This window comes from Sinohyriopsis cumingii, chromosome 9, assembly GCF_028554795.1.
Source record: "Sinohyriopsis cumingii isolate HCF-2022 chromosome 9, ASM2855479v2, whole genome shotgun sequence".
NCBI lineage: Eukaryota > Metazoa > Mollusca > Bivalvia > Unionida > Unionidae > Sinohyriopsis > Sinohyriopsis cumingii.
The window spans coordinates 80484025-80496925 of NC_142969.1; the positions used below are offsets into that span (position 1 = coordinate 80484025).

General features: G+C 33.7%; 1 protein-coding gene across 1 annotated transcript; it reads right to left on the bottom strand.

The window, feature by feature from the left end:
- Positions 1–3049: 3049 nt before the first annotated feature.
- LOC149792107 (protein toll-like) lies at positions 3050–11711 on the bottom strand. Its single transcript, XM_089970633.1, has 2 exons — positions 11441–11711; positions 3050–7062 (listed from the first exon to the last, which is right to left on the bottom strand). The coding sequence occupies exons 1-2, from the start codon at positions 11468–11470 to the stop codon at positions 4885–4887; spliced, it is 2208 nt and encodes a 735-aa protein (XP_089826759.1). The 5' UTR covers positions 11471–11711; the 3' UTR covers positions 3050–4884.
- Between the last annotated feature and the right edge of the window lie 1190 nt (positions 11712–12901).

Here is a 12901-nt window from a genome sequence, read left to right on the forward strand (position 1 = left end):
TATATCAGGGCAAGTTTGTTTCCTGCCTGATTCAGCAATATGAACAATATGGTCATTACACTCATTTGATCTATCACTTGAATCGTCATTTTCATCGGCTTTCATGACAGAAGGATACAATTTCAGTTTAATACTTACAGTTCTAGTTACCAAACTCTTAAGTGTTCATGGTGATATTATTATCGGTATATATATATATATATATATATATATATATATATATATATATATATATATATATATATATATATATAAACACATAAACACTCATTTTATGCAGATAAAAAAATAAAGGAGTTTGTTCATCTTCTCTGCAAAAACTGAAGTTTTTAAAAAAAATTAGGTTCACTGTTAATTTGATTTCTGTAGGATACAGTGTTCCATATTGTGGAAAATTATGCTCTATGCTTATATTCTCTTCGTGTGCACTAATGGCATATAAAAAAATATAAGCTCGTAACCTTTGCAAAGCGTCAGCAAGCAGTTAAAGTGCCTGTAGTAGATCTTTGGTTTAACCTTTGCTTGCAACCTTGCAATACATCAATAAGTAGTTAATGTGCCTGAACATCACTCGTGACTCTGTATTTATTGCTGGAAATTATTTAGGTATCAAGAACACTGTGTTTATCCCGACAGTCACCCATTTGTATTATCGACGAGTTTCTGGTCGGGGTTTGATAGCATTCGTATCAAAGTCAGGTGTGTCATCCTAATGTGAGTATCCAGTTGGTCGACCATTCAAAGAGGTTCTGGTAGACATTTGATAACAGTCAATTCAAGCCAGGTATGTCATGCTGATCCTAATTTGAAGGATACTATTCGATAAACTAAATTAATAGCCCGTCCTTGGACGTTAACAAAAAAGTAAAAATAAATGACACAAAATGAATGAGTTTGAAAGAAAGTTTGTACATATAAAATATAAAATAAAAACCGTATACAAACTGGGATGCCTCCGCGAGTTTCAAACTAAAGACAACATATTGGAAGCCGGAGCACACAGAAAAAAGGACAAATGTGGGTGTTTATATATAAGATTTTTCAACTAATTACAGTCAAATTATTACATGTATGTTTCTTATGACACGACCATATAACCGTGTTTGTAGTAAAAAGCAAAAACAACACCTCATTACTGTGGCCATGTAGTCAAAATTCATTCATCTGCTAATTATGAGTATCAGCTCATCATAAAGGCCCTGCGTCAGACATTTTACATGGAATTGGCGCTACGAGCATTACTGCGGTCTTACAGTACTTTTAGTCAAACTGCGCGTGATCCAATCATCTATGTTATACATTCTGTGAGTAGGGTTCATCCTTCAGTTTTGGTTTTCTTTCCTTCTCCCTCCGCATTCATCTAATGTTTTTGCCATCGTCATGGTATTGTTCTTTTAACAAGTATCATTCCATGTACATATCGATCTTAATTAGTTTCTTTTTTCTTTTCTTTATTTTTGTGTCTTTTTATTTGTTCTCCATGCCGATATTCGTCTAATTTAGTGATTAGTTATATATTATGCTAGTCCACAAAGGAGTTGTACGTACACTGTTTAGCATTATAAATCTAATGATTCGATCTTTTACACGTGAAAACGAATTGCTTTTCTAACAAAAAGCAAACAGTTGTAAGACCACACAAAAAGCAAGCCATGATATAATGCAATACCACACAGAAAGCAAGCCGTCATGCAATGTAATACCACACAAAAGTCAAGCCAGCATACAATGTAATACCACACAAAAATCAAGCCGTCATACAATGTAATACCACACAAAAAGCACGCCATGATACAATGTAATACCACACAGAAAGCAAGCCGTCACACAATGTAATACCACAGAAAAATCAAGCCGTCATACAATGTAATACCACACAAAAATCAATCCGTCATGCAATCTAATACCACACAATAATCAAGCCGTCATCCAATGTAATACCACAGAAAAATCAAGCCGTCATGCAATCTTATGTTGCACACAAAACATCCATCTCCACTTAAGCAACAGTATAAATAAACAATAAAAAAATTTTAAGATACGGAATTAGCATTTAATCTGTAAATAATCAAGCGAATTATATTCATAAATACTTTACACACAATTAATAGGTGCAAGGTAGAAAAAAATCATAATTGTTTTAGTGATTTGTAAGTTTGGAATGTGTATATAATTGACGTAATGTGCAGTATATTTTTCTGTATTGGATATTTGTTTTAAAGTTTGTTAAGTTATGTATTGATTATTAATTGATTTCCTCATTCATTTAATTAATTATTTGATCTATGTTTTAATTATCGATCAATTGATTTGTTGATAGATTGATATAATAATGATTTATTTATTTTTTATTATTGATTGATTACTTTACTGGATTATGTATTGATCAAACGATATATTTATTTTGTGTAATATGCTCCTTTACACATGACTCTTGTTCTTTTTGTCCTGACCCATTCTGCTAAAAGATATCAATTTTAATGCCATATCACCCAGTGAATAAAATATGTCGACTGTATGGCGAGATAAAGCTCTTGAGATGTCCTATACAATCATTATCAAACATCTATTTAATCTTACATGACTGATCTTGAGGTCAATACAGATGTTCAGTCTGTAATGCCGTATCTCACATTTTGTATCGCACAGCAAATTGTTGCGCACCGCAAACCCAATCTAGAACTGCTTTCGCTAATGAAATATGAAACAAAAGTCCAATAATTTCATATCCAGAATACTTACCTGCATTACATTATAAATCATCAAAAATGCCAATACACATTTGTAATTTTAAGAAATCTAGTTATATTTGGTGAATATGACCGCTTTGGTCGCTGGCGATCATGAGTATAATGACAGTGTACTGAAGTTATAGACATTTCACGGTATCTAGGTCGACACATCAGAGTTTTCTGAGGTGGACAAGAATATCTTGGAGAGGATGTGTGACAGTGAGTTCCCATAGGAAGCTGGTTTGCAGAGAGAGAGAGAGAGAGAGAGAGAGAGAGAGAGAGAGAGAGACAGAGAGAGAGGGAGATATAACAAGTACTTTTGGATATGAAATCTTGTATTTAACTTTTTTTTTTTTTAAATCCAGATCAAAAAAGGAAAGACTAAGTAGAGTCGTATCAAGATCCAAAGCATGGTTTGAAATGACTCGCGTTTGGGATAATTCCCAAGAGACATTCCACAATGTAAATCATTTAAAACACCAAACATAGCGACACTCCATTTCAGCTTTAGATTGTTATAAATATGGTCTGCTGCATTATACCTTTTACGGAGCAGGGGACTTACAGTTTGTCTATTGAAATTACTCGGGAATAGAATTTGTTGAGCAAATCCGAGGATAAAACTGAGAAGCATTTGTAATATAAAGGCAAACATTTTACAGAGAGCACCTGTTGTTTTGATTGGGACTCAAATTAGAAGTATTATAGCCGTTACAATCGTATCTAGATCACATGAACCGAACTGAATGTTTACTTTTTTGTCACAGTTCAGGTATAAATGAAGAGAAGAATACAGATCAATACTGCATATTGTTTAGAATTGACTTGTTACAATATATCCAAATATACAGACCAATATTGCATATTGTTTACTTGTTACAATATATCCAAATATACAGACCAATATTGCATATGGTTTAGAATTGACTAGTTACAATATATCCAAATATACAGACCAATGCTGCATATGGTTTAGAATTGACTTGTTACAATATATCCAAATATACAGACCAATGCTGCATATGGTTTAGAATTGACTTGTTACAATATATCCAAATATACAGACCAATGTTGCATATTGTTTAGAATTTACTTGTTACAATATATCCAAATATACAGACCGATGCTGCATATTATTTAGATTGACTTGTTACAATATATCCAAATATACAGACCAATGCTGCTTATCATTTAGAATTGACTTATTACAATATATCCAAATGAATATTCAAAATCTAATGCACATGTTAGAAAGATAGTAAGTCTTTAGTTTCTTAATGTGATGCTTAAAATATTACTTTGAGTTCAATGCATCGATAATTTATTGTATTAGCTGAAAACAAAAAATAGAGTTTTAATGTATTGTAAATGAATGGGTTTTCAGTATAAACTTTAATTACTTTAAGTTTGTAATATTTGCCCTGAAACTTTCTCGAAATTAGTATTTATTTAGAAAGTAGAGTGTAAGAAATGGGAACCTAACCTACTGTATGAAACCCTATGTTATATTTGATAAGTAAGGAAACTATTGTCTTGCCTGTGACTGCAGATTAAATCCATTCAGATGTCCCATACAACATTGTTAAATCCATTCATATGTATGTTCCCCACAACAAGAATTTCCCCGGCTTTCCTCACTGGTTATATTGGCTATTTAAAAAAGCCTAGTATATCTTAGGTATAATTCAAAGAACCTTTAATTCCCTTTATTTTGGTGTATGATTGATGGGTGTAATATGGGTTATAGAGTATACAGCTTGGCCTTACTCCAGATGTGCATCTTTCAAAAAAGTGCTAGCTCCACTTAGTCATTTTCACTTCCTGAACTTCATAGGTAAATTGTATAAAAAAGAGCCGCTAACTTTTTTTTTTACATTTTATATATTTGGCTAAGAGAAAAAAATTGATGTTTAAAACTAGGAAATATCTGTGTCACTGATTACAAGAGAACACTTGTTGCAAGTGCTGTAGGTCTCATATCTTTTGTTGCTCCAGTGGGGATAGATGAACCAGTGAGACTAAATTGCATCTAAAACCAAAGAAAAAGCCGGCGATGGGGAATGTGGGCAAGAAGGAGGCAGCTAAATTTAAACTTCACTTTAGATTTTGATGTAAATTTATTTTGACATTCTGTCAGAAACAGTTTTCCGCATTAGCCGATATAATTGAAAACAGGCTTCATTTGTACAGCATTAGATGCTGACTTTTGCATCGGTCTACCATTCACTAAAGCGGCTTCTATTTTAATATCCGGGCAACTATGCACTCTGTTTGAACCTCTCTTGATGCGAGGTAATTCGTACCTTAACTTAGACCAGAATAAACGATCGTCAGGAGAGAAAACCTTCTTGGTACTTACTCTGGTTTTCCATGGTTCTTCCTGAAGTAATTTGTCAACTTTGGAGTTAAATTTAATATATATTATTTTTCCTTCCAGTGTCCTCTCACAATATTCACCTTCTGCAAAATTACATTCAAACTCCCTGTTTACATTCTTTGCAATGTCTTCTGTAAGGATAATAATTACACGCCTGGATTGTTCCACATTTTTAGCTAGCTCTTCGGAAAGATTTTCACCAGCTTTTACATGCTGATGAGGATTAAATATCTCATACTGCGGTTTAATTCGCCTCAATTTTACAAGGAAAATTCTTCGAACCCATTTTAAAACTTCAAGCGTTTTCTCGTCGAAGACGATGTAGATATCGTGAATGTTTCCCACTTGTTCATCCACCTTGTATTTGTCCCTGGGATGGATCTTGAAGATCTTGAATAGCATTACTTTGGTCTCATATGGACACTTTTTGACGAATAGGCCTACTATAACAATTATAAGAAGAACAACGCCAAGTACAACGCCAATAATGATCCAATCCTCATGGGTGCACTTTAGAATGCTTGGCGTTACCTCTACGATCTTGTGCACACTAGTGTCGTCCGCTGTGCAAGAGAGGTCTTGATTCGTTCCAACAACTACTTTCTTTATCCAGTCAATCATCCACGTCATCTCACAATAACATTTCAGAGGGTTACCACCCAAACTTACGTTTTTGTACTCAAACCTGAGAATGCTTTTGGGAATTGTTGTTATCTGATTGTTCTGAAGATCTAAGTAAATATTATTGTCAAATAACATCAATACAGATTCGTTAAGTGTTTGTATCTTGTTGTTGACTAGAGACAATTGGACAATATTGTTTGAATAATCTGTTTCCTCAAGTTGCTGGATGGCATTATAGCTCAAGTTTAGAACCAAATGCGGGTACTTGGTACGGGGAAGGATAGGAGGGAATCTGGTCAATCCAAGTCCCCCGCAGTCAACAAAGGTGGAGTTCAGGTACGGACGTGTTTGGCAGAAGCAACGCGATGGACAACCGTCGGCTTCCGTCAGATTGGTGACAAGGCTGCTGTATGGAACATCATGCAGCCAATCTTCTCCTTCTAGTTCTTTAGGAAGATTACATCGGTAGCGATACGATTCCACCTGGTTCCATTTGAAAAAGGAGTTTCTCACAAGGAATGCCCAAAAGTAAAGCCTACCGTCACATACATAAGGGTTGTTGGACACATTGAGTCTGTACGTAAGAAGTTCAGAAAAACTCTCGCTATCAGTTAAGTGTTGGTTATACAGTCGAATATCATCAACGCTAAATGTTTTAAGTTGATTATAATCCAGGTACACAAAAATCATAAAGGGAGGTTTCAAATTATATGTCCAATTCATGGAATTAGTGAATCTGGAAATGTTATTGTGCCTGATATACACATTTCTTTCTTCATTAATATCACGTGGTAAACTATATGGCCATGGTTCAAATGTGGATATTTCGTTCCAATCAAAATTTGCTTCCCGTATGTTGATATGATCCACACTAAATACATTTGAATCAACATAATTGATTTTGTTGTGTGAAACGTTGAGACTGACGAGATACACTTTATTGTCCAGGGTTCCTCTCGTAATGTTGGTCAGACTATTGTATGATAAATCCAGTGACCTTAGCTTCCTCAATGTATGAAATGTGTTATCGTCAACCACTTCAAGCAGATTATGTGACAAGTCTAAATTCTCCAGATTGAAGAACTCCTTAAATGCATCAGCGGCAATAGTTTTTATGTTGTTGTAAGACAAGATGAGTGTAGTTATGGAACCATAGCTGCGATTGCAGAGTGTAAAGTCACGTTCCGAGATCTCTGAGGTATTTTTCAGAATAGAACTGAAGTTCGCTGTACTGCCATTTATTGGGCAACCATTAGTAACAGGTAGGAACGTACCAACAACTAGGGTCATGGTCACGAATGTAGCAACCATCATTTCTTCCTGGTAGTGCTGAAACAGAAGTATTCGATGTGATAGGATGTGTGTTAGATAGTATAACATAGCTGCCTTTGCTACGCATGTTGTCTGAATATTTAAAATAATAAATAAAAGTATGAATCTCTATACTCTGGAACAATCGCACACATCAATAAACATTATTATTAGATAAATACCTACAGCAATTAATTCCATTGCTACTGATATATACTTACAGCCATTAATTCCATTGCTACTGATATATGCCTACAGCCATTAATTCCATTGCTACTGATATATACCTACAGCCATTAGTTCCATTTCTACTGATATATACCTACAGCCATTAATTCCATTGCTACTGATATATACCTACAGCCATTAATTCCATTGCTACTGATATATACCTACAGCCATTAATTCCATTGCTACTGATATATGCCTACAGCCATTAATTCCATTGCTACTGATATATACTTACAGCCATTAATTCCATTGCTACTGATATATGCCTACAGCCATTAATTCCATTGCTACTGATATATGCCTACAGCCATTAATTCCATTGCTACTGATATATGCCTACAACCATTAATTCCATTGCTACTGATATATACCTACAGCCATTAATTCCATTGCTACTGATATATACCTACAGCCATTAATTCCATTGCTACTGATATATACCTACAGCCATTAATTCCATTGCTACTGCTATATACCTACAGCCATTAATTCCATTTCTACTGCTATATACCTACAGCCATTAATTCCATTGCTACTGATATATACTTACAGTCATTAATTCCATTGCTACTGATATATGCCTACAGCCATTAATTCCATTGCTACTGATATATACCTACAGCTATTAATTCCATTGCTACTGATATATGCCTACAACCATTAATTCCATTGCTACTGATATATACCGACAGCCATTAATTCCATTGCTACTGCTATATACCTACAGCCATTAATTCCATTTCTACTGATATATACCTACAGTCATTAATTCCACTGCTGCAGATATATACCTACAGCAATTAATTCCATTGCTACTGATATATACCTACAGCCATTAATTCCATTGCAAGTGATACATGCCTACAACCATAACTTACTTCGCCATTCACACCAAAATCAATCTTTTTTCTTATAATTATAATATTTAACTATGTATTCCTCCATCACGAATCATTAGCGATATTTGGACTTCTAGACTGTATTGCGTAATTTATATTTATAAATAGTAGCATTATACTTTCATTGATCTGAATGCTAATTAATGTACTTCACACATCTGACTGCAATCTAAGTGTCACGTGACACATCTGACTGCTAATGTATGTTACACATCTGACTGCAATCTAAGTGTTAGGTCTCGATGTAACATAACTGATTGATCTGATAGCAATGTAATGGAATGGTCTGACTAGAGTGTAAGACATTGGTCTGACTATATAATAAGAGATTGATTTGACTGTAATATGTCACCGATATGGCTAATGTAAGTGGTTAATTTTACTGTAATAAAAGTGATTCGTCTGACTATTAGAACTGAAAGATGTGACTTCCAGTACAATTGATTGATATGATAGTAGTTTACGTGACTGATCTGAGCGTAATATAAGCGTTTGATTTTACTAATGTTGACGTTTGATTTGACTAATAAAAGTGACTATGCTTCAGTAAAAGTAATTGATTTGACTTTAATATAAGTGACAAAGCTACGTGATAATATACGCGACTGATCGTCTGTAACAAAAGTAATGCATATGACTAATATAATGATTGATATGACCGTAGTATGAATGATTAATTTGACTATAAAATGTGATTGATCTCTGACTAATACATATAATTGATTTGACAGTCAATGTAAGTAGGCAATTGCACTAACTGGTAATATAAGTGGTTGATTGGGGTGTAATAAATGAAACTGGTTTGATATAAGTGATTAATCTGACTCTAATATTAATTATTGATTTAATTACAATATAATGCATTGATTTGACTGTAATATATGTGATTCATCCGCCTCTACTCAACTGTTTTGACTGTAATGCAAGTGGTCGATTAGACTGTAGTATAAGTCATTAATTTGACTGTCATATATATGATTGATTAGACTGTAGTATAAGTCATTAATTTGACTGTCATATATATGATTGATTATACTGTAGTATAAGTCATTAATTTGACTGTCATATATATGATTGATTATACTGTAGTATAAGTCATTCATTTGACTGTCATATATATGATTGATTAGACTGTAGTATAAGTCATTAATTTGACTGTCATATATATGATTGATTAGACTGTAGTATAAGTCATTAATTTGACTGTCATATATATGATTGATCTGACTGTAATATAGGTTATTGTTCTTATAGTAATAAAAGTGATAGATCAAACAATAATATAAGTAAATGACATGATTGTAATACAAGTAATGGATCTAACAATAATATAAGAGATTGATATGATTGCAATAAAATTAATGGATATAACAATAACATAAGAGATTGATGATTCTAATATAAGTAATGGATCTGCTGGTCATGTAAGTGATTGATCTGGCTGATAATGTAATTGATTGATCTGGCTGATAATGTAAGTGATTAATCAGGCTGAAAATGAAATCAATTGATCTGGCTGGTAATGTAAACGATTGATCTGGCTGAAAATGAAATTGATTGATCTGGCTGGTAATGTAAGTGATTGGTCTGGCTGATAATGTAAGTGATTAATCAGGCTGATAATGAAATTGATTGATCTGGCTGATAATGTAAGTGATTGATCTGGCTAGTAATGTAAGTGATTTATCTGGCTGGTAATGTATGTGATTAATCTGGCTGATAATCTAATTGATTGATCTGGCTGGTAATGTATGTGATTGATCTGGCTCGTAATTTATGTGATTGATCTGGGTGATAATGTAATTGATTGATCTAGTTGATAACGTAAGTGATTAATCTGGCTAGTAATATAAATGATTGATCTGGCTGGTAATGTAAATGATCGATATGTCTGGTAATGTAATTGTTCGATATGTCTGATAATGTAAGTGATTAATCTGGCTGGTGATATAAATGATTGATTTGGCTGGTAATGTAAGTGATTGATCTGGCTGATAATGTAAGTGATTGATCTAGTTGATAACGTAAGTGATTAATCCGGCTGGTAATACAAATGATTGATCTGGCTGGTAATGTAAGTGATCGATATGTCTGGTAATGTAATTGTTCGATATGTCTGATAATGTAAGTGATTAATCTGGCTGGTAATGTAAGTGATTGATCTGCCTGGTAATGTAAGTGATCGATATGTCTGATAATGTAATTCATTAATCTGGCTGGTAATGTATGTGATTGATCTGGCTGATAATGTAAGTTACTGATCTGGCTGATAATGAAATTGATTGATCTGGGTGATAATGTAAGTGATTGATCTGGATGATAATGTAATTGATTGATCTGGGTGATAATGTAATTGATTGATATGGCTGATAATGTAAGTGATTGATCTGGCTGGCCATGTAAGTGATTGATCTGGCTGATAATGTAAGCGATTGATCTGGCTAATAATGTAAGTGATTGATCTGGCTGATAATGTAATTGATTGATCTGGCTGATAATGTGATTTATCTGGGTGATAATGTAATTGATTGATCTGGCTGATAATGTGATTGATCTGGCTAATAATGTAAGTGATTGATCTGGCTGATAATGTGATTTATCTGGCTGGTAATGTGATTGATCTGGCTGACAATGTAATTGATTGATCTGGCTTATATGTAAGTGATTGATCTGGCTGGTAATGTAAGTGATTGATCTGGGTGATAATGTAAGTGATTGATCTGGGTGATAATGTAAGTGATTGTTCTAGTTCACAATGTAATTGATTGATCTGGCTTATATGCAAGTGATTGATCTGGCTAGTAATGTAAGTGATTGATCTGGCTGATAATGTAAGTGATTGATCTGGGTGATAATGTAAGTGATTGATCTGGCTGGTAACGTAAGTGATTGATCTAGTTGGTAATATTATTAAACTTTAGTGTAGTGTTATGCAGATTTAACACATTTTCTTCTCCTTTGGTGTCTGTTACTTAAGGATAATATATCTGATCCAGTAGTATATCTACACATATCTGCACATATCTACACTTATCTACACATATCTACACCTATCTACACATATCTACACATATCTTCACATATATGCACATATCTACACATATCTACACATATCTGCACATATCTACACATATCTACACATATCTGCACATATCTACACATATCTACACATATACTGCAAGACATATACGATTATTTAGAACTCTGAAAACATACCACCCCAATCTTTCGAAAACATAATTTCCACAAACGTATATAACACTTACCATTCTTTTAGAGCCTGTTTTTACTTGCATTTATTGTAACCTCATTCCTCTGTATAACAGCAACGTCGACACATAATCGAATCCTAGTTTACACGTTCCATGATAGATAGATGTTTTCGAATCCTATATGGCAAAGACAGGGTTAACATTTCAGTAATTTTCTTTCTTTAATTTCATCATGTTATTTTTTAGCCGTTGTCTTCCTGTCTGATATGAATTACTGTTCTGCTCTTATCCCACATTACAAGTCATTGAATGTTTAATCTCTGTTACTCGCTTCTTTCCCTGGGTATTTATTTATAGCTCACCTTTATATATCCGATGCTTTACTTTCATTTGTTGCAAGGGTGAATAGCGATTGGTTGATAGCATAGCCATTCGTTGATAAAATTAGAATAATCTCTGACGGGAAATTTTTCGAATTAAGGAAGTGTTGATCATATTGATATATGGTCTTGTTATATGGGTAAGTATATTTCGTAATCGGAGACCAATGAAATATAACGCAGTGTGAATTCCTTACCTATACATATTGGGGTTGAAGCGACGTTTGAAAAGTATGTTGCCCGTTTGCGATCGATTGACCCACCATACTATTTTTTTTAATTTAAAAGCTCCAGTAATTAAACGACTATAGCCTGTTTAATTGTTAATTCATTGACATACTCCTACAACATGCTACACGTCTGCGGCATGATGCCCCAGTGCTAGACATCACTATAAATTGCCACACTGCAGACATCGTAGCGATATGACTGAAAACTTGTTAAAGCTTGTATGTTATAGCTACGTTAAAAATCCAAATAACACACACACACACACACACACACACACACATAGTTATTATATATGTATTAAAATGTATTATAATAAGATGGGAACAAATAGATGATGGAATCTTTTAAAAGACAACTACAACAGGTCGTACAAGGAATTTATTTTAATAAGATCGGAAGCATTTCAGATTATGTCTGTCTTTATGTCTATATGTCTGTCTGTCTGTCTGTCTGTATGTATGTATGTATGTATGTATGTATGTATGTATGTGTATGTACGTATGAATCCAATAAAGAATAAAAAATTATGACGATCATTCCGGTGATTTATATCAACACTGGAACATCCCAAACAATACAGAGAAATTAGAAAGGAATATTTCAATAAAATACCAAATAACCAATATCAGATAAATGGTGGATGTGGCGGCTGATACGATCTGGATGATGTATCTGACTATTTACAGTCATGTTAGGTCATTAATATTCGATGTATTGTATTTACGAGGAAGTTTATGCTTCGAGTTACCGATAACGAAAGACGGTATAGTTAGTTTAATATCTAATCTTGTAAATAGAACGTTAGTAGTGAAGACTTTAATTAAGACAACCTTTGTTATCCCTTCTAACCTTCTATTTAATTTAGACGGTGGATCGGACGTTAGAGTACAACGATGAGAGCACA